This window comes from Borostomias antarcticus (genome assembly GCF_949987555.1).
Source record: "Borostomias antarcticus genome assembly, chromosome: 11".
Taxonomy (NCBI): domain Eukaryota; kingdom Metazoa; phylum Chordata; class Actinopteri; order Stomiiformes; family Stomiidae; genus Borostomias; species Borostomias antarcticus.
The window spans coordinates 13352216-13375687 of NC_140244.1; the positions used below are offsets into that span (position 1 = coordinate 13352216).

The 23472-nt window shown below is 52.9% G+C and overlaps 1 protein-coding gene across 1 annotated transcript in view; it reads right to left on the minus strand.

The window, feature by feature from the left end:
• Window positions 1-23472, minus strand: part of flnba (filamin B a) — a gene marked incomplete at its 5' end in the record, with an annotated part of 82586 nt that overhangs the window by 9488 nt on the left and 49626 nt on the right. Inside the window, 25 exons of the mRNA XM_084445218.1 lie at window positions 5-271; window positions 3244-3366; window positions 4488-4640; window positions 4978-5181; window positions 5994-6152; window positions 6448-6621; window positions 7591-7719; window positions 9182-9322; window positions 9833-9953; window positions 11433-11510; window positions 12695-12942; window positions 13324-13513; window positions 15144-15297; window positions 15396-15519; window positions 15717-15884; window positions 18727-18887; window positions 18992-19154; window positions 19350-19523; window positions 20667-21273; window positions 21463-21725; window positions 21816-21933; window positions 22085-22254; window positions 22432-22522; window positions 22653-22813; window positions 23053-23176. Of these exons, the coding sequence (XP_084301344.1) occupies window positions 5-271; window positions 3244-3366; window positions 4488-4640; window positions 4978-5181; window positions 5994-6152; window positions 6448-6621; window positions 7591-7719; window positions 9182-9322; window positions 9833-9953; window positions 11433-11510; window positions 12695-12942; window positions 13324-13513; window positions 15144-15297; window positions 15396-15519; window positions 15717-15884; window positions 18727-18887; window positions 18992-19154; window positions 19350-19523; window positions 20667-21273; window positions 21463-21725; window positions 21816-21933; window positions 22085-22254; window positions 22432-22522; window positions 22653-22813; window positions 23053-23176 (4465 nt within the window). The remainder of the gene's footprint in view (window positions 1-4; window positions 272-3243; window positions 3367-4487; window positions 4641-4977; window positions 5182-5993; window positions 6153-6447; window positions 6622-7590; window positions 7720-9181; window positions 9323-9832; window positions 9954-11432; window positions 11511-12694; window positions 12943-13323; window positions 13514-15143; window positions 15298-15395; window positions 15520-15716; window positions 15885-18726; window positions 18888-18991; window positions 19155-19349; window positions 19524-20666; window positions 21274-21462; window positions 21726-21815; window positions 21934-22084; window positions 22255-22431; window positions 22523-22652; window positions 22814-23052; window positions 23177-23472) is intronic.

Sequence of the window (23472 nt, forward strand, 5' to 3'; positions counted from 1 at the left end):
GTACCTGGAGCCCCTGCCTCTGCCTTCTCCAGCCCGGGGCCCCCTGCGCGTACTTTCTGGGCCCCTCCCTCCCCCAGGGGCCCCACTGTGAACTGGAAGGGGCTGGCGGGGATGTGCTGACCGCGGTACTTCACGCTGACTGTGTGCACGCCCGTCTCCCGGGGAACAAACCGCACGCAGTAGGTGTTGTTTCCCATGGCGACCATCTCAGCTTCCCCTGTGGCCCCGGAGGGACTGGTGACCTGAGCCGTGACATCACGCATGTCGATCTCTGAGAGATAGAGAGAGAGAGAGGGAGAGAGAGAGAGAGAGAGAGGGAGAAAGAGAGGAAGGGAGAGGGAGAGGAGAGAGAGAGGGAGAGAGAGAGAGAGGGAGAGGAGAGAGAGAGGGGAGAGAGAGAAAGAGAGGGTGATTGATTAACACAGAGCAGAGACAGAAAGCAGCGCTACAGGAGAGCCCTGAGAAAGTAGAGACATGAATGCATGGAGCAAAGTGCAGGAATGTGCAACACACACACACACACACAGGTGCGCACACACACACACACACACACACACACACACACACACAATACGGTGGTGAAAGATGAGTGTGGTTCTGCCAACCTCGTCGTCCACAAGCCCAGCTTACAACGCACCCTCCAGCCCAGAGGGCGTGGCCTTGGCTCTACCCAGCACCAGGCCAGACACCCCCGTGACCACCCGGCCCGCACGCCCACGGAACCACAGGGAGCAGCGGGCGTGGCAGGGGGAGTGGCAGCCACCCCGGGACAGGAGCTCCCGCGACAGAGCCAGAAGAAACCAGGTCACTACGGGAGGAGTAGGACAGGGAGGAGACAGGAGACAGGGAGGAGACAGGAGACAGGAGACAGGGAGGAGACAGGAGTCAGGGAGGAGACAGGAGACAGGGAGGAGACAGGAGTCAGGGAGGAGACAGGGAGGAGACAGGGAGGAGACAGGAGACAGGGAGGAGACAGGAGAGATGAGACAGGAGACGGAGGAGGAGGAGACAAGGACGAGGAGAGAGGGAGGACAGGAAGGAGACGGGGACAACCAGGGACACAGGAAGACAGAGAGGGAGAAGAACAGAAAGACAGAAAATAAGTGAAGAGTGAGAAAAGCAGAAGTCAAGTTGAACAGCAGCACCTTTAAGATTAAGAAGTAGTGAGACAGACAGGGGCCCCAGACAGGCCAGACGAGGGAGGAGAATATCAGAGGAGCGTTTGAGACCGGGGCCCCCAGACAGGCCAGACGAGGGAGGAGAATATCAGAGCAGGGTTTGAGACCAGGGCCCCCAGACAGGCCAGACGAGGGAGGAGAATATCAGAGCAGGGTTTGAGACCGGGGCCCCCAGACAGGCCAGACGAGGGAGGAGAATATCAGAGCAGGGTTTGAGACCGGGGCCCCCAGACAGGCCAGACGAGGGGGGAGAATATCAGAGCAGGGTTTGAGACCGGGGCCCCCAGACAGGCCAGACGAGGGGGGAGAATATCAGAGCAGGGTTTGAGACCGGGGCCCCCAGACAGGCCAGACGAGGGAGGAGAATATCAGAGCAGGGTTTGAGACCGGGGCCCCCAGACAGGCCAGACGAGGGAGCATTTTGGGACGGGGGTCAGGAGAGAGGACGCTGGGAGACTCAGCCACGGACGCAGCGCTGAGCTGAGGACAGTTTCCACAGCTGCTCTACAGGGAGACGACAGCAGAGACACAAACACCACGCTCTGTCTTCCAGACACGTAATGGACAATATGGTAGGAATTTAATATGTTAGGAACGTGATGCCTGGTATCATTGACAACATATGGTTTCAGTTACAACAATGGGGGTGGGGGTGGGGGGGGGGGGGATTTTCCTCAAAAACTTGGCTGACCATGGATCAGACTGGACACTGAATACCAAACAACCACCCCAGCAGTGTTGAATCACCGGAGAGGCCTAGCGTCTGTCTGTAAGCTCTTCATAAGACGGCTCATTTTGAGATGAGAGAGAGAGAGAGAGAGAAAATAATAGTGTCCTCAGAGGGAGCTGGAGTGACATGAAGGGATGTTGGGTTCTGCCCGTTCCAGCTGGCACCCTCCACCGTATCATGTTCGCTTTCCCCTTCTGCTTTCTGTCTACAAACCTCTCATCTTTTCATGACAGACTTCTCGGTTTCTGAAGGTTGCAATTCCTTCGGCCGGCGTGCCAAAGACTGAGCACAACGCCGTCAGACATCCCTCCCTCCGTCCTCCAGCCCCAGGACAGCAGGCAAACAAACAGGAAGTCAACCAAACAGGAAGTCAACCAAACAGGAAGTCAACCAGATAGAGGAAGATGCATCCATCATCAACGTCCCTTCGCTCAGCTGCCCGGCCAGACCAGGAGGGGGGGGGGGCTCTGACTAGCAGATCCTGCAGGTATTCAACTGGGTTAACACGGACTGAGACAGCAGCTGACACACACACACACACACACACACACACACACACACACACTCTCCAGATTGCAGGGCTGAGTCTCAATACAGCAAACATTGCTTCCTGCACAGATGCAGATAAGGGACGTCTGAATGGAGCGGTGTCGATCTTGGAGGACGGTCTCCTATTCAACACCAGGCCTGATAGAGGAGAGGAGACGCGGGGAGGAAGCTGCTGTTCAGTGTTGAGATGTGTCCCTGAGTGTCTGGTGCACACATGGACGTGGGTAAATCAAGACTATCCAAGCCTAGCATGCCTCACAGAGAGAGAGAGAGGGAGAGAGAGAGAGGGAGGGAGAGAGAGAGAGTGGGAGAGAGAGAGAGAGAGAGAAAGACAAAAGGAGAGAGAGAGAGAGAGAAAGAGAGAGAGAGGGAGAGGGAGGGAGAGAGAGAGAGAGAGGGAGGGAGGGAGAGAGAGAGGGAGAGAGAGAGAGGGAGAGAGAGAGAGAGAGAGGGAGAGAGAGAGAGAGAGGGAGAGAGAGAGAGAGAGAGAGAGAGAGAGAGGGAGGGAGAGAGAAGGGTCTGGTCAGGAGAGTTCAGGCTCAGGTTACAGATCTCACACCAGTGACTGGCTTTTATTTGACACACACACACACACACACCCACACATCTCACACACGCAGACACAGATGTCTCCACAAAGACATCTTCATATCCTGGAGGCGTATTCCAGTCCAAAGACAGAGTCCTCCGAACCAGAACCTGAGACCGGGCCTTGCAGCGTCCACCTGGATTTAGGTTGAGGTCTGGGTTGGGGTCACAGGTCAAAGGGTTAAGTGGTTCCCATACCTGGGATCTTGAGATTGAGGTCGCACACGCTCCCCACTGTAGTGATGGACGCCGCTCTCTGGCGCCGCGTGATGCTCTCTCGGATACGCCCCTCCCCCGTCACCCGCACCGTAAAAGGACTTCCTGTGGACGGACAGATGGACGGACACAGCGGACATTAAAGGACAACGTCATTCAGATCATTTCTCCCAGACCGAACTGAATCACCCAGACTGAACTGAATCACCCAGACTGAAGTGAATCACCCAGACTGAACTGAATCACCCATACTGAACTGAATCACCCAGACTGAACTGAATCACCCAGACTGAAGTGAATCACCCAGACTGAACTGAATCACCCAGACTGAAGTGAATCATCCAGACTGAAGTGAATCACCCAGACTGAAGTGAGTCATCCAGACTGAAGTGAGTCATCCAGACTGAAGTGAGTCATCCAGACTGAAGTGAATCACCCAGACTGAAGTGAGTCATCCAGACTGAAGTGAGTCATCCAGACTGAAGTGAATCACCCAGACTGAAGTGAATCACCCAGACTGAAGTGAATCACCCAGACTGAAGTGAATCACCCAGACTGAAGTGAATCATCCAGACTGAACCGAGTCATCCAGACCGAAGAGAATCATCCAGACTGAAGTGAATCACCCAGACTGAACTGAGTCATCCAGACTGGTGAGTCATCCAGACTGGTGAGTCATCCAGACTGAACTGGATCATCCAGACTGAACTGAATCACCCAGACTGAAGTGAGTCATCCAGACTGAAGTGAATCACCCAGACTGAAGTGAGTCATCCAGACTGAAGTGAGTCATCCAGACTGAAGTGAGTCATCCAGACTGAAGTGAGTCATCCAGACTGAAGTGAATCACCCAGACTGAAGTGAATCACCCAGACTGAAGTGAATCACCCAGACTGAAGTGAATCACCCAGACTGAAGTGAATCATCCAGACTGAACTGAGTCATCCAGACTGAAGTGAGTCATCCAGACTGAAGTGAATCACCCAGACTGAACTGAGTCATCCAGACTGGTGAGTCATCCAGACTGAAGAGAATCATCCAGACTGAAGTGAATCATCCAGACTGAAGTGAGTCATCCAGACTGAAGTGAATCATCCAGACTGAAGTGAGTCATCCAGACTGAAGTGAGTCACCCAGACTGAAGTGAGTCACCCAGACTGAAGTGAGTCACCCAGACTGAAGTGAGTCACTCAGACATGTCCCTGCTGCTGGAGGGGGCGTCTCACCGGGGACCTGCTCGTCAGCGAAGCGGACGGACACCAGGTAGGCTCCGGGCTCAGAGGGACAGTAGGACACCCCGCACGTCCCGTCCTCCAGGTCCTCCGTCTGGATGTCCACCTTACTGGGCCCCTCGATGGACAGCGCCAGGCCGCCGTAGCCTGGGGAGACACACGTGCACACACACATTGTGAGGGGGGCATGGAGGGGGCATGGGGGGGGGGGTATGGAGGGGGCATGGAGGGGGCATGGACGGAGCATGGAGGGGGCATGGGGGGGGGCATGGAGGGGGCATGGGGGGGGGGGCATAGGGGGTGGGGGGTTGTGGCTCTACATGACATCCAGATGACCCCTCCCCCAGAGCCCCTGAGCAGATCTGAGGGACACCTAATGAGCATCAACAAGATGGCCGTGGGGACGCTGAGGTGCGGCTGGCGGAGCGGGTGGTGGTGGCGTGAAGGGTTCAGGGGGCGTGGTCTGAGACCACCATGATCTCACCTGCTTCCCTGGTGTCCACCACGAAGTCGGCCATCTCGAAGGTCTTCCCGGACACTAGACCCTGGCCGTAGACCTTCACCCTGCTGGCATCGCCGATCTCAGACTGCACCACCATGATGGTGATGGGGCTGCTCGCCACGTGGCGGCCATTTTTCTTGATGCTGACCAGATGCTCCCCAACCTCCCTTGGTATGAAGGAAATACCTGTGAGAGAGAGAGAGAGAGAGAGAGAGAGGGAGAGGGAGAGGGAGAGGGAGAGGGAGAGGGAGAGGGAGAGGGAGAGAAAGAGAGAGGGGGAGGGAGGGAGAGAGAGAGAGAGAGAGAGAGAGAGAGAGAGAGAGGGAGGGAGGGAGGGAGGGAGGGAGAGAGAGCGAGAGAGAGCGAGTGTAAGAGAGGGGGCCCCAGAACCGACATTCTTTCTACACATCCTTGACACATAAAAGCAATCAGTCCTATTCATCTTAGTCTCAGTGGTTCACACAGAACCCCTGGTACAAACTACTGAAGACGTTTAGGCAGATGTGTTCAAACAGGCTGGTGAGCCGAGGCATGTTTATAATGTAATATGTGCTCTTGAAGACACTCTCTCTCCTGCCTCACATCCAGCTGACTCTCTCCCTCATCTCTGTATTGAAGCACCCCGATCCCACTCCGTAGGCCGGTTTATATTGGTTTATACTCCCTCTACAGACAGCTGGAATGTTCTAACCGAGCGTATTTTCCACAAAAAAAAATCAAATTTTTATCTTTTATGTGCCATGTAATGTTTGCATCAAGTTTTTATCAGTGTGTTACCTATTATTGTACTAATGTGTTGGATGTGACTTGGTTGTGGATGTATTGGATGTGTAATGGATGTGGAGCCTGGATGAATGTACTACATTGTTGTTTTTAACCTTTGTTTTATAGCACTTTGAGATTTCTCAGAATGTAAGGTGCACTACAAATAAAATTAATTATTATTATTATTAATATTATTATTATCCCTGTCCAGCGGCCTCGGGACGCAGTCTGACCGATGTGGTTGTTGGGCATCCTCTTGAGCAGGCAGGGCTCGTCCCTCCCGGACGGGGCCTTGATGCTGGCGGTCAGCAGGCTGAGGTCCGTCTCCGTGATGTTCAGGGAGAAATCGGCCGCCGAGCCCAGCTTGACCTGTGACCGCCGCTTGTTCTCCTCTGGAAGTAAGGGTGAGAGAGAGTTAGCCCCCGGAGTTAGCCTCCACGTCCAGCCCTGGTGAGGGAGCGGTCAGAGAGGCTGTGGTGAGGCTAGTCTCCATTCCGGGGCTCCCCCGCCTGTGGCTACTTCAGATGAGGTCATGAGGACTACTGATGAGGGCATGAGGACTACTGATTGAGGGCATGAGGACTATTGATGAGGGCATACTGCTGTTGTCGTGATATAAGATGCAGTCATGCGGAGTCTGTGTGATGTCATATTTGTGCGGCAGCTGACGGGTGTCGCGGGACGCACCGGTGATCCTGGCGGTGAATGGGCTGCCGGCGATGTGCCGGTCGTTGTAGCGCACCAGGATGTTGTAGTCTCCCGGCAGCGTGGGCAGGTAGCTGACCGTGCAGGTGCCATCCTTGTTGTCCACACAGCTGATCTCTGCCTTGGAGGGGCCCTCGATGGCCAGGTCCAAACCTCCTACACACACACACACACACGGACATGAAGGACTGGAACTAGGCTGGACTAGTCTGTCTTTAGAGTAAGAACCAAAGGACCATTCAGTTTACCCTGCAGTACTGTAGAGTGCTTTTATCAGACTAACTGAATGATATGAGACTGAACTCCATCCATACTGATGGTGTTAGGTGGGTACGTGGCGTACCCTCAGAGGGTTAGGGTTCTAGCTGCTTGGTGGGTACGTGGTGTACCCTCGAAGGGTTAGGGTTCTAAGTGTTGGGCGCGTGGCGTACCCTCGGAGGGTTAGGGTTCTAAGTGTTGGGCGCGTGGCGTACCCTCGGAGGGTTAGGGTTCTAGCTGCTTGGTGGGTATGTGGTGTACCCTCAAAGGGTTAGGGTTCTAAGTGTTGGGCGCGTGGCGTACCCTCGGAGGGTTAGGGTTCTAAGTGTTGGGTTAGGGTTCTAAGTGTTGGGCGCGTGGCGTACCCTCAGAGGGTTAGGGTTCTAGCTCCTTGGTGGGTACATGGTGTACCCTCGAAGGGTTAGGGTTCTAAGTGTTGGGTTAGGGTTCCAAGTGTTGGACGCATGGCGTACCCTCAGAGGGTTAGGGTTCTAAGTGTTGGGCGCGTGGTGTACCCTCGGAGGGTTAGGGTTCTAAGTGTTGGGTTAGGGTTCCAAGTGTTGGACGCATGGCGTACCCTCAGAGGGTTAGGGTTCTAAGTGTTGGGCGCGTGGTGTACCCTCGGAGGGTTAGGGTTCTAAGTGTTGGGTTAGGGTTCTAAGTGTTGGGCGCGTGGCGTACCCTCGGAGGGTTAGGGTTCTAAGTGTTGGGTTAGGGTTCTAAGTGTTGGGCGAGTGGCGTACCCTCGGAGGGTTAGGGTTCTAAGTGTTGGGTTAGGGTTCTAAGTGTTGGGTGCGTGGCGTACCCTCGGAGGGTTAGGGTTCTAAGTGTTGGGTTAGGGTTCTAAGTGTTGGGTGTGTGGCGTACCCTCGGAGGCGTCCTCAGTGTAGATGGTGAAGGTGGCGGTCTTGTTGGCGAGGCCGTAGACCAGGCCGGGGCCGTACGCCGTCACGTTGGGGCTGTTGGCGTTGTTGACGTAGAACTGGAGAGGACTCTCTATGGAGACAACAACATGTGACATCAGTCAACAACATGTGACATCAGTCAGACAGAACGAACAGGACGGTTTACTGAGGACAACAACGTGGCCAGAGAGACTCGTGGTTCAGAGACCAGCCAGTAAGACCGGACAATCTGCCCTCCGCTTCCACGGCTGGTTACACTTCAGGCTGTCATTTACTAACGCCGTCACCCAGCCTTGAACAGCCCTGACCCCACCCCCACCCCTACCCCAATCACCAACGTGGGGGTTAGAGGTAGGGGCAGACAGTGATTTAAGAGACTCTGATCGTTAGAGAGGCATCTGATCACGTTAGAGAGGGGAACGGTGATATCACCAGATATGACATCACCACTAGACTGATGATCCGATGGTAACTGAGCTGAACAGCGATGCCAAGCCCCCCCCCCCCCCCCCCCCCCCCAGACACACACACACACACACCCCCAGACACACACACACACGTACCCCCCCCCAGACACACACACACACACACACACACACACACAGAAACACATCCAGACACACACACATTCTCTCAGCTTGATGTAATGCAGGAGTTTCTTTCGCCACTTGTAATAAATCACAACTGAGCCTTTAATGTGTTTTTTTGCATCCTGGTTCTTCAGGAACTGTCTTGAGGGATCATCTTCTTTCAACTCACATTAGATCCCATTGCCCCCCCACACACACACACACACACACACACACACACACACACACACACACACACACACACACACACACACACACACACACACACACACACACACACACACACACACACACACACACACACACACACACACACACACACACACACACACACCTCGTCCTGGTACAGTATGTCCTGTTCATGACTGCAACGCACAAATATGCTGACAGGAAATTCATCAGTCTGAACCGCCTTCCTGTCCTGAGCAAACACGCTGCTCTCACACACATGCACTCACGCACGCACGGGGGTGTTCCTGGATTTGAGAACAGTAGCGAACACCTGGGAGGGGGTGGGGGAGGACAGACTGAGAGGTGGAGGAAATTATGGTACAGGTAGAGGTGGGGGTAAGCGGAAGGGTGTGTGTGTGTGTGTGTGAGTGATTGTGTGTGTGTATGATTGTGTGTGTGTGTGTATATGATTGTGTGTGTGTATATGATTGCGTGTGTGTGTGTGTGTATGATTGTATGTGTGTATGATTGTGTGTGTGTGTGTGTGTGATTGTGTGTGTGTGAATGATTGTGTGTGTGTATATGATTGCATGTGTGTGTGTATGATTGTGTGTGTGCGTGTGTATGATTGTGTGTGTGTGTGTGTGTGTGTGTGTATGATTGCGTGTGTTTGTGTGTATGATTGTGTGTGTGTGTATGATTGTGTGTGTGTGTGTGTTTGTGTGTGTGTGTATGATTGTGTGTGTGTGTGTATGTGTGTGTGTGTGTGTGTATGTGTGTGTGTGTGCTGACCTGGGATGTGGGAGCCGTTGTACTTGATGTGCATCTCGTGTAGTCCGGCCTCGGTGGGGGCGAACCTGACGGTCACCGTGCCATCCTTGTTGTCCGTGATTTCAGGCTGAGCTGTCCTCCCTGAGGGCATGTGCACCTCGCCTGGACACCACACACACACACGCGCACACACACGGTCATTTCACCTTTCCAGAACACCCTGACCCTCTCACCTGGACACACCGCACAGTCACTTCACTGTTCCAGAGCCCACTAGAATAGTTCCGCCCTTCCTCCTTCCTTCCTCCCTCCTTCCCTCCTCCCTTCCTCCTCCCATCCCTCCCTCCTTCCATCCTCCCTTCTTTCCTCTCTCCCTCCCTTCCTCCCTCCCTCCCTCCCTCCCTCCCTCCCTCCTTCCTTCCTTCCTTCCTCCCTCCCTCCCTCCCTCCCTCCCTCCCTCCCTCTCTCCTTCCTTCCTCACCAGTCTAACATGATTGGCCTGAACCAAGCAATGTGTGCTCTGCCTCCTCTAGCTTTCACCAATCAAAGTTGTGTATCAGATCAGTGATTACCTCAGGGAAGGAGGGATGCATTTCTAAGAGTGAGAGAGTTGACATGGAGAGCGTTGGTCAGTATAGGGTTAGGTTAGAGTTAGTCAGTCTATGTTCTCACCTGTGATCTGTCCCTTCCTGAAGGCGAGGGGGATGACCATGTCGAATGGCCGGAAGCCCGTGCCGTTCACGCTGTCGGCCGGGGGGTACGAGCCCGGGGGGTACGAGCCGTCCGTCAGCACCTGACCAGGCAGAGAGCAGAGGGGGTTCAGGCCAGGAACTGGACAGAAATGACACGCAACTTCCATGACTCCATGAAGCACCCCCATGTCAGATGATCCCAACCCCAACCTCCTATTCCAGTCGACTAGGGAACTGAGGGAGAGGCCGTTTATCCGGACCACTCACACTAATAAACACACATCATCTCTCTGGACAGAACCTTTCAGCAGAGGGCATCACGCTAGGATCACCCTAGCTGGCGTTAAAACGGGAATACACAACTAATAATGTTGCTTTTTAGATCTGAGGTCCCTTAATGAAAGAAGTACCAGTTCAGAATCCTCAAACTTTGACTTCAACAGAGAAGCCATGGAATGGAGTCAGGATTGAGGAATGGAGTCAGGGTTGAGGAATGGAGTCAGGGTACAGATGTAACTATGAAAATTTCACATCACGATTATAGTGACCATAATTATCAGTTATCAGTATTATCGTGGTATTGTTAAAATGTGCTGAAAATGTTCAAAACTTATTGATACACATGGAATCATTTCACCAAGTTTCATATTGAAAACCACAAATGAAGACGCTATCTGGGACTGTGCGCTACAGTGTGTAAATGGTAGTACTTCCTGTGCAAGACTTAGTATAATACAGTTCAAGGTTCTAGACTGAGCTCATTTTTCCAAAGAAAGACTAGCTAGGATATATCCCAATGCAGATGCAAGTTGTGACAGGTGTCATTATGCTTCTGCCAACTTAACCCATATGTTTTGGTCATGCCCAGCTCTGGTGACTTATGGGTCTATGATCTTTAAAACGCTATCAGAGGCACTCAATATTGATTTCCAACCCATTGCAGCAGCAGCCATATTTGGTATCACAAATAGAGGACATTCTATGATGAGGAAAGCTCATAAGGACATCATTGCTTTTACAACACTGCTTGCGTGCAGAAGGATCTTGTTATACAATTAGAGAAGATCAAATTCTCACTTAGGGGGTCCAAGAATAAGTGTATTTCCATCTGGGGTCCAGTTTTGATGTGCCTGCGTGGACTTAGTACGATGCCTGACGCCTCTTACTTCCTCTTAGATTTTATGCATTTCTTCTCTTTATTTATATTTATTTGCCTATTTATTTTGTGAGAGGGTATCTGCACAGATGGATGCACAATTGTATTTTGTTATTTCCATTTATGTACACCTAGGTAGGTGTTCTTTGTGTTTGAGTGGGTGGGTGGGAGGGTTGGTGGGAATTTTGCTTAAAAAACAAAATTGAGGAAATGTACCTCTGTATGTCTATCTCGTACTTGCCAATATTTCCAAATAAAAATTCATTAAAAAAAAAGAAAAAGGAGTGATTAGGCCCGAGTGTGTGTGTGCGCCTCGGAGAAGTGTCTCTGAGTTAGAGGGTGTGTGTGTGTGTGTGTGGGGTGTGTGTGTGTGTGTGTGGGTGTATGTGTGTGTGTGGGTGTGTGTGTGAGTGTGTGTGTGTACCCAGGGCTGGAAGCCTCCAGGAGCTGCCTGTTGCTGTTGGGATGTCTGCTGCTGCATCAGGGGACCATCATCACTAGCCTGAGAACACACACACACACACCATCACTAGCCTGAGAACACACACACACACACACACCATCACTAGCCTGAGAACACAGACAAACACACACACCATCACTAGCCTGAGAACACACACACACACACCATCACTAGCCTGAGAACACACACACCATCACTAGCCTGAGAACACACACACACACCGTCACTAGCCTGAGAACACACACACACACACCATCACTAGCCTGAGAACACACACACACACACACCATCACTAGCCTGAGAACACAGACACACACCATCACTAGCCTGAGAACACACACACCATCACTAGCCTGAGAACACACACACACACCATCACTAGCCTGAGAACACACACACACACACACCATCACTAGCCTGAGAACACACACACACACCATCACTAGCCTGAGAACACACACACACACACACACACACACACACACACACACACACACACACCATCACTAGCCTGAGAACACACACACACACACACACACACCCCATCACTAGCCTGAGAACACACACACACACACACACACACACACACACACACACACACACACACACACACACACACCATCACTAGCCTGAGAACACACACACACACACACCATCACTAGCCTGAGAACACACACACACACACACAACCATCAGTAGCCTAAAACACACACACACCATCACTAGCCTGAGAACACACACACACACACACACCATCACTAGCCTGAGAACACACACACCATCACTAGCCTGAGAACACACACACATCATCACTAGCCTGAGAACACACACACACACACACACACACACACACCATCACTAGCCTGAGAACACACACACACACACAATCACTAGCCTGAGAACACACACACAAAAACACACACCTCATCACTAGCCAGAGAACACACACGCACCATCACTAGCCTGAGAACACACACACACACACACCCCCACACACCCACCATCACTAGCCTGAGAACACACACACAAACACACACCTCATCACTAGCCTGAGAACACACACACACACACACACACACACCAATGACAGAATACACACATTATCACACTGTCTATGGACACATTCCAATGGGGAAGGGGAAGCCAAAAAGAACATTTGAAATGTAAACTATCCTTTAAATGCATGAGAGAGAGAGAGAGAGAGAGCGAGCATGTCCTCTCACCATGACTTTGAAGGGGCTTCTGGGTATGTCCTCCCCCCCGAAGCGGACGTAGATAACGTAGTTCCCGGGTGCCGGCGCCGTGTAGAAGATGTCGAAGGTCCCATCCTCGTTCTCCATCACCTCCGCCTCCACCTCGGTCCCATCCGGCGTCACCACCACGCACTGGACCATCCCCTTCCCAGCAGCCTTAGCGTCCACCACGAAACCAACCTCCTCCCCGGTGCCAATGCTGGGGCCGATGCCTGGGCCTGGGGGGGGGGGCAGGTTTATCCCCAATCAGAACCACAACCCTGACCACAACCACAACCCTGACCACAACCCTACCCCAACCACAACCCTGACCACAACCCTAACCCAACCACAACTCTGACACAACCCTAACCCAACCACAACCCTACCCTAACCACAACCCTGACCCTCAGTCTCTGGCCGTTCATTGACCTGTGGTACCCTAGCACTAACCCCACACCCACACCCACACACACACACACACTTCACCATCACCTACTGTAGCACTTACCACACACTCACTCTCTCTCTCTCACACACACTCACTAACCCTTCACCATCACACTGTTTGCCCTAACTGGGCCCTGGCTCCGCCCCCTCACCTGGCTCCGCCCCCTCACCTGTGACAGTGCACTTGCTGGCGTCCCCGGTGGCGGCGGCGCGGACGCGGTAGGGGGAGGCGGGGATCTCGTCCCCTCCGTACCGGATCACGATGGTGTAGCGACCCGCCCTGTCCGGCACGTACCACACCCGGTAGGTGCCGTCGCCGTTGTCATGGATACTGGTCTTCTTGGCCTTCCCGTCCTGGTCCTGGGGAGAGGAGATTAGAGGCTCCGTTTACAGAGTCTGTTTCATTTGAATCTTTAGAATCTTTCCATTCAAATCTTTCAAATCGGGATCGTTATTCAAGAAAAGAGCCCAAAAAGACGAGAGAAAAACACATAAAGCGAGCAACTTTTCTTTGATACAGAATATGTTGTGAACCGTTGCATCGTGTGAACTCAGATGATAGGCTATAAAGAATGTTCTACAATTCCTCCCTGTTATAATAGCCTAATACAGAGCCACTTGTTTGTATTTGTCAGTGATGCCTGCTACAATTTTTTTAAAGCATTAAGTGGCCGCGATGTCTATCCCGTGTCACTCTGTGGGAGGGGCCCCATGGCCCGACCTGCGGGGGGGCCCCGGAAATTGCGCAACGCCACTGATGCTACAGAACACGGTCCCGTAGACCAATGAGTCAGCAGCTGAGAGATGGTGGAGGAGAGGTCCAGCCAGCTGACCTGAGGCTGAGGTCACACTCTGACCGGCCCTGGCTGCAGTCATTCATCTCTGAGCTAATGCTCTCTAAGGTCAGTCATTCATCTCTGAGCTAATGCTCTCTAAGGCCTCTCTGGCTCAGAGGAGCTACTCGGACCAGAGGTCAGAGGTCATGTGATCAGTGAGAGTGGAGCGTGGGCCGGAGGTCACAGGCTGGAATCAGCGGATCACTGCTACAGTACTGAACATCACATCACTCTGCTACACAACGGCATTCGGAGTTTAACAAGCTCACATAAAGACCTATACTGTGTGTGTGTTTGTGTGTGTGTCTGTCTGCTGCATAACCATCACTCTGTGTTAAAACAGCTTTTGGATAGCAGCAGCTGTCATATTTCTTACACAAATCAATTCCTTAAATACATATATGTGTGTGTGTGTGTGTGTGTGTGTGTGGTGAGAGAGTGTAAGAGTGTGAGAGAGAGAGAGAGAGAGAGAGAGAGAGAGAGTAAATGAGTGAATGAGTGAGGGGTGTAGTGAGTGAGTGACTGTGTATGTCTGATGAGTGAGTGAGTGAGTGAGTGAGTGAGTGAGTGAGTGGTGTAGTGAGTGAGTGAGTGAGTGAGTGGTGTAGTGAGTGAGTGAGTGAGTGAGTGAGTGAGTGAGTGGTGTAGAGAGTGAGTGAGTGAGTGAGTGAGTGGTGTAGTGAGTGAGTGAGTGAGTGAGTGGTGTATTGAGTGAGTGAGTGAGTCAGTGGTGTAGTGAGTGAGTGGTGTAGTGAGTGAGTGAGTGAGTGAGTGAGTGTGAGTGAGTGGTGTAGTGAGTGAGTGGTGGTGAGTGAGTGAGTGAGTGAGTGAGTGAGTGAGTGAGTGAGTGAGTGAGTGAGTGAGTGGTGTAGTGAGTGAGTGAGTGAGTGGTGTAGTGAGTGAGTGAGTGGTGTATTGAGTGAGTGAGTGAGTGAGTCAGTGGTGTAGTGAGTGAGTGAGTGAGTGAGTGAGTGAGTGAGTGAGTGAGTGAGTGAGTGAGTGGCGTAGTGAGTGAGTGAGTGAGTGAGTGAGTCAGTGGTGTAGTGAGTGAGTGGTGTAGTGAGTGAGTGAGTGAGTGAGTCAGTGGTGTAGTGAGTGAGTGAGTGGTGTAGTGAGTGAGTGAGTGGTGTAGTGCGCGCGTGCGTCTAGCTCACGGTGATCAGTACGGCCAGCTGGCCCTCTCCGGCGTCGGTGGCGTCGATGGTGAACTCCCCGGGCAGGCTGGCGGGCAGGCCGGTGGTCAGGCCCGGCCCGCTGGCGCGCACCTTACTGGCGTCGTGGGTCGGAAGCACCCGGAACTTGAAGGGACTGTGTGAGGGGAACAAGTTAGGAAATGAGCAGATTCAATGACAGTTCTACAAAGATGAAGTGTGTGTGTGTGTGTGTGTGTGTGTGTGTGTGTGTACCTGCATGGTATCTCCTCATCAGCATACTTGACCACTGCGGAATAGGAGCCCTCCAGTGAAGGGGTGTAGGCCACAGTGTGTGTCCCATCTCCATTGTCAGTTACCTCCACTGGCTCAGCCAACCCTGAAACGCACGCACGCGCACACACGCACGCACGCACGTGCACACACACAATAGCGTTATAGCCTGTGATACGTGTTTTATTTATCAAAGGCACAGTAGAACCCAAGGTCATTCTGAACAATGCATTGAGTTCTACCTTAGTTTACTCAGTGGTCCTACGGCTCGGTACCTCAACACACGTCTGGGGCTGACCTCACCTTTGGGCGCCATGACGGCGACGGAGAGAGGGGCGACGCCGGCCTTGCTGCAGTCCACGGTGAAGGACTGGGGGATCCTCGCCCTGACCGCTGACCCCACACCCGGCCCAGAGATCTTCACCTTGCTGGCGTCCACCACATCCTTCACCGGCACCTTGAACGGACTTCCTGGAGGGAGGAACCCGGAGGAACCGTGGTCCAGATATAAGGATGTACGGAACAGGGGAAGGGGGGCGCAGAACAGGGTGTAGGATGGAGAAATGAGGAGATGACCTCATGTGCTCCGTTCTGAATGTTCAGTCTGTCTGACAAAAGTGAACCATGGGAAAAACAGCAGGACATGGCAGAACCCCATGATAAACAACAGGACACGGCAGAACCCCATGATAAACAGCTAAAATGACTAATGATCTACCTTGGGTGTCTACTGTCTGAAATATGAGTCTGTCTTGTCCCATACACGTGATTTAGGACAGCTAGTCACGCCAACATTATTCAACAATAAGACTGTTGGTCTTGGAGTCTTCTGAATGAGTTTAAGAATATAATTCGGTCTACAGAGAGAATTAACTTCTATCTGGAGTTAAACAACGGAACACTCATATCTGGAGTTCTAGCTCATATAGCTCATATAGCACCCTTCTACCTTAATGGACAAAGCCCCATTCACACACATTTACACACACACACGTTCACACACCAATGGCAGCAGCTGCTGTGTAAGGAGCTAGCCGGCTCATTGGGAGTAATTTGGGGTTCACCGTCTTATTCCCTTTGACTCCGCTTATTCCCTTTGACAAACTTCATACTGTACATACCGTACAGTGTACGCACAAAGTAAACAACAACAACCAACAGCTGCTATTAAAAACAACAGCATCTTCCAATGTCTGGGCATGTAGCTATATAATCTGCTACCATGAGGAACCAATCAGGTTGAGCATCTTTCAACAATTTCTTCTCCGGATCTTAAACGCTGGTACTATGGGACAACAAACAAGTGGAAAGATGGAGGTAATGAGTGTTGGGTTAAAAGCACTTGCATGTGGTGGTGGGTGAGGGGGGGGGGCTGGCCAGTGGGGCTGAATGGGGACTGAGGGGTCTAGAGAGAGTCTGGTGGGGGACTAGAGAGGGTCTGGTGGGGGACTAGAGAGGGTCTGGTGGGGGACTAGAGGAAGGCCTGGTGGGGGACTAGAGGAAGGCCTGGTGGGGGACTAGAGAGGTTCTGGTGGGGGACTAGAGGGGGTCCGGTGGGGGACTACAGAGGGTCTGGTGGGGGACTAGAGAGGGTCTGGTGGGGGACTAGAGAGGGTCTGGTGGGGGACTAGAGAAAGACCTGGTGGGGGACTAGAGAGGGTCTGGTGGGGGACTAGAGAGGGTCTGGTGGGGGACTAGAGAAAGACCTGGTGGGGGACTAGAGAGGGTCTGGTGGGGGACTAGAGAGGGTCTGGTGGGGGACTAGAGGAAGGCCTGGTGGGAGACTAGAGAGGGTCTGATGGGGGTCTAGAGGGGGTCCGGTGGGGGACTAGAGAGGGTCCGGTGGGGGACTAGAGAGGGTCCGGTGGGGGACTAGAGAGGGTCTGGTGGGGGACTAGAGAGGGTCTGGTGGGGGACTAGAGAGGGTCTGGTGGGGGACTAGAGGAAGGCCTGGTGGGGGACTAGAGGGGGTCTGGTGGGGGTAGGGCTGTAACGATTATGAATTTTGATTAACGATTAATTGTCAGAAAAATAATTGCGATTATTACAATAATTGTCAGAGTTGTTGACCGGGGGTGGGGGGGCTCGCATCACACCACTAGGGCCCCTTGCCGAGCTGGCACCCTAGGCAGCCGCCTACTACGCCTATGCCACGGGCCGGCCCTGGCACTGATGCTCATGTCCGCATGATTTGAGTGAGAGTGTGTGTGTTTGAGAGAGAGAGAGAGAGAGAGAGTGTGTGTTTGAGAGAGAGAGAGAGAGAGAGAGAGAGAGAGAGAGAGAGAGAGAGAGAGAGAGAGAGACAGAGGGAGTGAGTGAGTGAGTGAGTGAGTGGGTGAGTGAGTGAGTGAGTGAGTGAGTGAGTGAGTGAGTGAGTGAGTGAGTGAGTGAGTGTGAGTGAGTGAGTGAGTGAGTGAGTTGAGGGTGGGTGGGTTCTGGGTTCTGACTCATTTTAAGCCTAATAACAAGTACGCCTATGAAGTAAACCTGTGGTTTAAAACCACGCCTCTAATATCATGAATGTTAACATTTACATAGAAAATATATCCTCCTCAATAAAAAAAAGCATTGAAAAATTAAAAAAATTTGTAGTATACAAATAGCACATGAAGTTGACAATGCATCAGTGCTTCTTTAATACAGTGTCTCTTGTCATTATTTGCTATGAACGTATAGGACAAGTGCCAACAAGTTGAAGAATTCCATTGAACTAGGGTTGTTACCATATTAACTCTGCAATATATTTTTATTTTATACAAAAAAAAAAAAAAAAAAAAATATATATATTTTTTTTTTTCATAACCGCGGTTACAAAAAACAATCGCGGTCAGAAAAAATAATTGTGGTTTGACGATTATGTAATAATCGTTACAGCCCTAGGTGGGGGTCTAGAGGGGGTCCGGTGGGGGACTAGAGAGGGTCTGGTGGGGGACTAGAGGAAGGCCTGGTGGGGGACTAGAGAGGGTCTGGTGGGGGACTAGACAGGGCATGGTGGGGGAATAGAGAGGGTCTGGTGGGGGTCTAGAGAGGGTCTGGTGGGGGACTAGAGAAAGACCTGGTGGGGGACTAGAGAAAGACCTGGTGGGGGACTAGAGAGGGTCTGGTGGGGGACTAAAGAGGGTCTGGTGGGGGACTAGAGAGGGTCTGGTGGGGGACTAGAGAGGGTCTGGTGGGGGACTAGAGAGGGTCTGGTGGAGGATTAGAGGGTGTTTGGTGGGGGAGGAGCAGAGTGACTGACAGAGGGACCGTAGGGGGCCTGGAGGAGGCACGTTAGGGTTAAGAGAAGGGCAGAGGGACTCCAGAGGGGTCTTACCAGGGATGTGCTCTCCTCCGTAGGTGATGTTGACATCGTACAGCCCCGGGACGAAGGGGACGTAGTCCACGTTACAGCTGCCATCCTTGTTGTCCCTGCAGGACATCTTGGACTCCGAGGGACCCTCCACAGTGATGCCCAGACCACCGATACCAGCCCCTCTGAAACACCCACTGATCTCAGATGGAGTCCTGGTTTCTGTCCTCCTCCACTCCAGCAGGACTAAAAATGATCTCCTGTATTAGACAACCAGCAGGCGACTCACCTGGTAATGATGGAGAAGTTGTTGGTCTTGTCGGTGAAGGCCTCCTTTAGTCCGGGGCCCTTGGCCAGTACGCGCATGGGGTTGCATCCCTCGGTCACTGACACCTTAAAGGGGCTCTTAGCCACAGGGGCCTCGTCATACAGGACCTGCACACTGTGGACACCTGACAAACACACACACACACACACACACCTTAGTTTAGTTTGGTACCATGCTACCATGATGAAGTAGCCTGTAGGTCTTGGGCTGCAAACTAAAATGTCTCCTTCAGGCTGTACATTGGTCCTCTTGGTCTAACGGTAGGCTTGGTGAGTGGGAGACCAGGATTCGGTGCCCCCTGGCTACAGGGGGCGTTTACCGTTTTCAAAGGGTGTGTACTCCACGGCGTAGGTCCCGTCGGCCTGGTCTGTGACCTGACAGTCTGTGAGGGCGCCGGACGGGTTCTTGACCTGAGCGGTCACATGATCTCCTCCCGTCTTGGTCAGCGAGCGGGCGTCCACCATGAAGTCGGTGGTGGCTTCCCGGAACACTGCTGAGGAGCACCACAGAAGAAGAGCAGCCTCAGAAGGATGACCTCAGAACAAACCGAACATATTTGTGGCCCTGGCTAGCGTTATGCAACTGCTGCTTTGACACGCTGTACTTGGCCTCTGCCGCATGGGTTCAAATCCCAAACCCTTTGCTCTTTTAACAGCCTCTCACTCCTGTCTCTCTTTACTTGTCTTTCTCAATAATATTATGGACACGAATACACTACAGTGCTGCAGAAGAATGAGGCAAAAACACCTCATGAAACTCGAAAGATCCCAAAAACCCTTTCTTCAGCCGCACCATCGCCTCATAAAAATGTCAGCGCCGCGCTCCCCGATCTTCTGAAGTTAACGAGGTTTCTGTCACTAGAGCCTTGCTGGCGTGAAGGTCAGTCTCACGGTGGTCCCGAGGTCATCGCTCCAGAATTCAACAGCTAAGAGACACCGGAGCACACGGAGGGGAGCTTTCAAAGTACCTCTGCTGGACTGAACCAGAATTCTGTCTACAAAATGCAAGTAAACACGGATGCCAGGGGAACAGGAAATTAACTGAGGTTGCAGTCAAGGAGGGACAGGTAATTAGGGAGCGGTCATTAGTAGTATTTATACAGGAGTTCTCCAGAATGGAAACGCAGAGTCGTGTGAGTGATAAGGCAGGCAAGCTGTGTTCCACTCCCAGACCTACCCTGACCCTCTCAGACCTACCCTGAGCCCCCACTCCCAGACCTACCCTGACCCTCCACTCCCAGGCCTACCCTGACCCTCCCAGACATACACTGACCAGACCTACCCTGACCCCCCACTCCCAGAGCTACCCTGACCCTCCCCTCCCAAACCTACCCTAACCCTCCTCTCCCTGACCGCCCACTCCCAGACCTACCCTGACCCTCCCCTCCCAGACCTACCCTGACCAGACCTACCCTGACCCCCCACTCCCAGACTTACCCTGACCCTCCCAGACCTACCCTAACCCTCCCAGACCTACCCTGACCCTCCCCTCCCAGACCTACCCTGACCCCCCACTCCCAGACCTACCCTGACCCTCCCAAACCTACCGTGACCTGACCTACCCTGACCGCCCACTCCCAGACCTACCCTGACCCTCCACTCCCAGACCGACCCTGACCCTCCCCTCCCAGACCTACCCTGGCCTTCCACTCCGGGCCCGAACACCTTGACCCTGGAGGTGTCCAGGGCGGGGTCCACCACCACCTTGGCGGGGAAGCCTGACACGGCCTGGCCCCCGTACTTCAGGAGCAGGGTGTACATGCCCGCCGTCAGGGGGACGTAGGTGACAGTATAGCTGCCGTCTTTGTTGTCCAGCACCTCAGTCTGGGCCTTGCCGCCGGTGGCGCCCGAGTCGGCTACAGCGTCCAGGGTGAGCGCGCCCGGCCCGGCCCTGGCGCAGTCCACGTTCACCACGCTGGTCTCGCCCACCTTGGCCCGCTTCAGCCCCGATCCTGACGCCACCACCTTGCTGGGGTCGAAGGGCATCTGGATGTCGGCGTGGAAGGGCGAGCCGGGGATGTGGACCTCCTCGAACAAGATGTTGACCAGGTACTCTCCGGGCTCGGTGGGGAGGTAGGACATGGAGCAGGTTCCGTCGCCGTTGTCCGAACACTCGATCTTGGCCTCGGTGGGACCCTCGACCGTCAGGCCCAGACCGCCGGTGCCGGCGCCTTTGGTGTCGATGGTGAACTCTGCGGGGCTGCCCACCAGACCCCCCTTCAGACCGGGGCCGAAGGCTTTCACCTGCGGAGGAACGGCAGTCAGAAACGCACGTCTGAAAACTAAATAAAGCTCTTGTTTCAGGAGCTTGGAAATATACTGTAGCACTTCATTAAACCGCTTCAAAAGTTGAAAGAGTAACACAGCTAGTTGTCTGACCAGCAGAGGTTTAACACAGCTAGTTGTCTGACCAGCAGAGTGGACCATGCTGACCTTGCTGGGGTCAGGGGGTAGCAGGGCCTCTACGGGGAAGGGGCTGCCAGGGACGGGGTGACCGTCGTAGGTCAAGTCCACGGAGTAGACGCCCTCCTCCTTGGGGACGTAGCGGACGAGGCTGCCGGCCTTCCCGGGCAGGGCCTCCAGCGCGCAGGGCACCGCCCTCTGGGTAGGGCTGCTCACCTGGACCTCCAGCCTGCCCTGGCCCCCCGCACCCTGGGTGTTCACCGCAAACGCCTGGTCCTGACCCACCTCCACTCCTGGCCAGGGGGAACACACAAACATCTGTTCATCTGTCCAGCATGACAGATTCACTGTTAGGGTTGTGTTGACCAGTGTAACGTACTTACTGCCATCCAGGTCATTGACTTGGACCTTGCTGAGGTCTAGAGGAGCTGCCACGCCCACAGTGAAGGGGCTCTTGGGGATGGGGTCTCCACCGAAGGTGATGATGATCACCATCTCCCCCTAAATACAGAGGACAGAGGTACAGATGTATATATAATCAATGTGAAGTCTAACTCGTGTCTAGGTCATTCAATTGGACAAAACCGACAGAGAATCAAAGGAAAACCTTCCCTCCCACATCAGAAGGACCTGGGGGTGCGGTCTAGCCTACCTGCTGGATGGGCGTGTACTTGACGGTGTGGGAGTAGTCATAGTTGTTGATGATGTCAAAGTCCTGGACGGTGTCTCCCGTCCCCGTCCCGGAGAACTTGACGTCCACCGGCGCCTTGCCCGCCCCCTTGGTGTGGACGGTGAAGTGGGTGGGCTTCCCACTCTCCACGCCTGGCCAGAGGAGGATGAGACATGTCCAGTCAGGACTAAGTTGGAGACATCATGCCGTGTTCGACTGTTCTCACTGACCTTTAGGCGTGTTAGCCATAAGTAAGTACAGTTTATTTCGATTGCGAGTAACGGCGCTAGCCACTGGACAGAACTTGGTGGTTATGGGAAGACACTCACCCGTCCGGGCCAAACCAGGTCCCTCTGCCTTGACCTTGGAGGCATCATGGGAAGGTTCAACTTTGACTCTGAATGGGCTGATGGGGATTTGCTGCAAGGGGAGGAGATGATGGCCAGGTGACCACACATGGAACAGAACAGACAGTAGCTCTACAGCAACACAGGTAAGTGTGTGTGTGTGTGTGTGTGTGTGTGTGTGTGTGTGTGTGTGTGTGACCCACCTGGTCAGTGAAGAGCACCTTGATGGTGAACCTCCCGGCGCCAGGGGGAATGTACTTGACGGTGATGGTGTCGTTGGCGTTGGGGATGATGTCAAAGTCCACGTCCTCCTCCTTGTCGCTGATGATGTTGGCGTCACATTTGATCCCCACGCTCACGTCGCCTGCAGGAAGCACAGGCGCTCAGAGACCGGGCAGAACCACGGGGAACTCCACAACTGGGTCAACGGGCGTAACCACGGGGAACTCCAGAACCGGGTCAGAGATTTTGTTTTTGTGCGATGGATTTGCATACTTGACAAGAGGATACATGTACAGTAGGAAGAGAGCTCTCTCTCGCTCTAGAGCGGTTATTACTGACAATACACACTTCCAAAGGTGTGTGTGTGTGTGTGTGTCTCACCCTCCCCAGCCTCTGTGCAGTCCACAGTGAAGTGTGTTGGTTCATTGGCCTTTAGTCCCGTCCTCTCCACTCCAGGACCAAACACCTTGACCTTGTTGGGATGACTTCCTTTCCCCACACCGACCTGCACATCAACACACCGCTTAGAACATGCATAGAGCTCATTTTCTGTACTAACATACACACAGCTCAAATATTAACCATATAATAACACATACATATAGCTCATATTAATACATACAGCTCATATATTAACAGATGCATATAGTTCATATATTAACATACATATAGCTCATATATTCAGATAAATATATCTCATATTAACACATACATACAGATCAAATATTAACACACACAGCTCATATATTACCAGACATTCATAATGAAATAATTATGCTGTAATTTCTCATCACAGGTTGA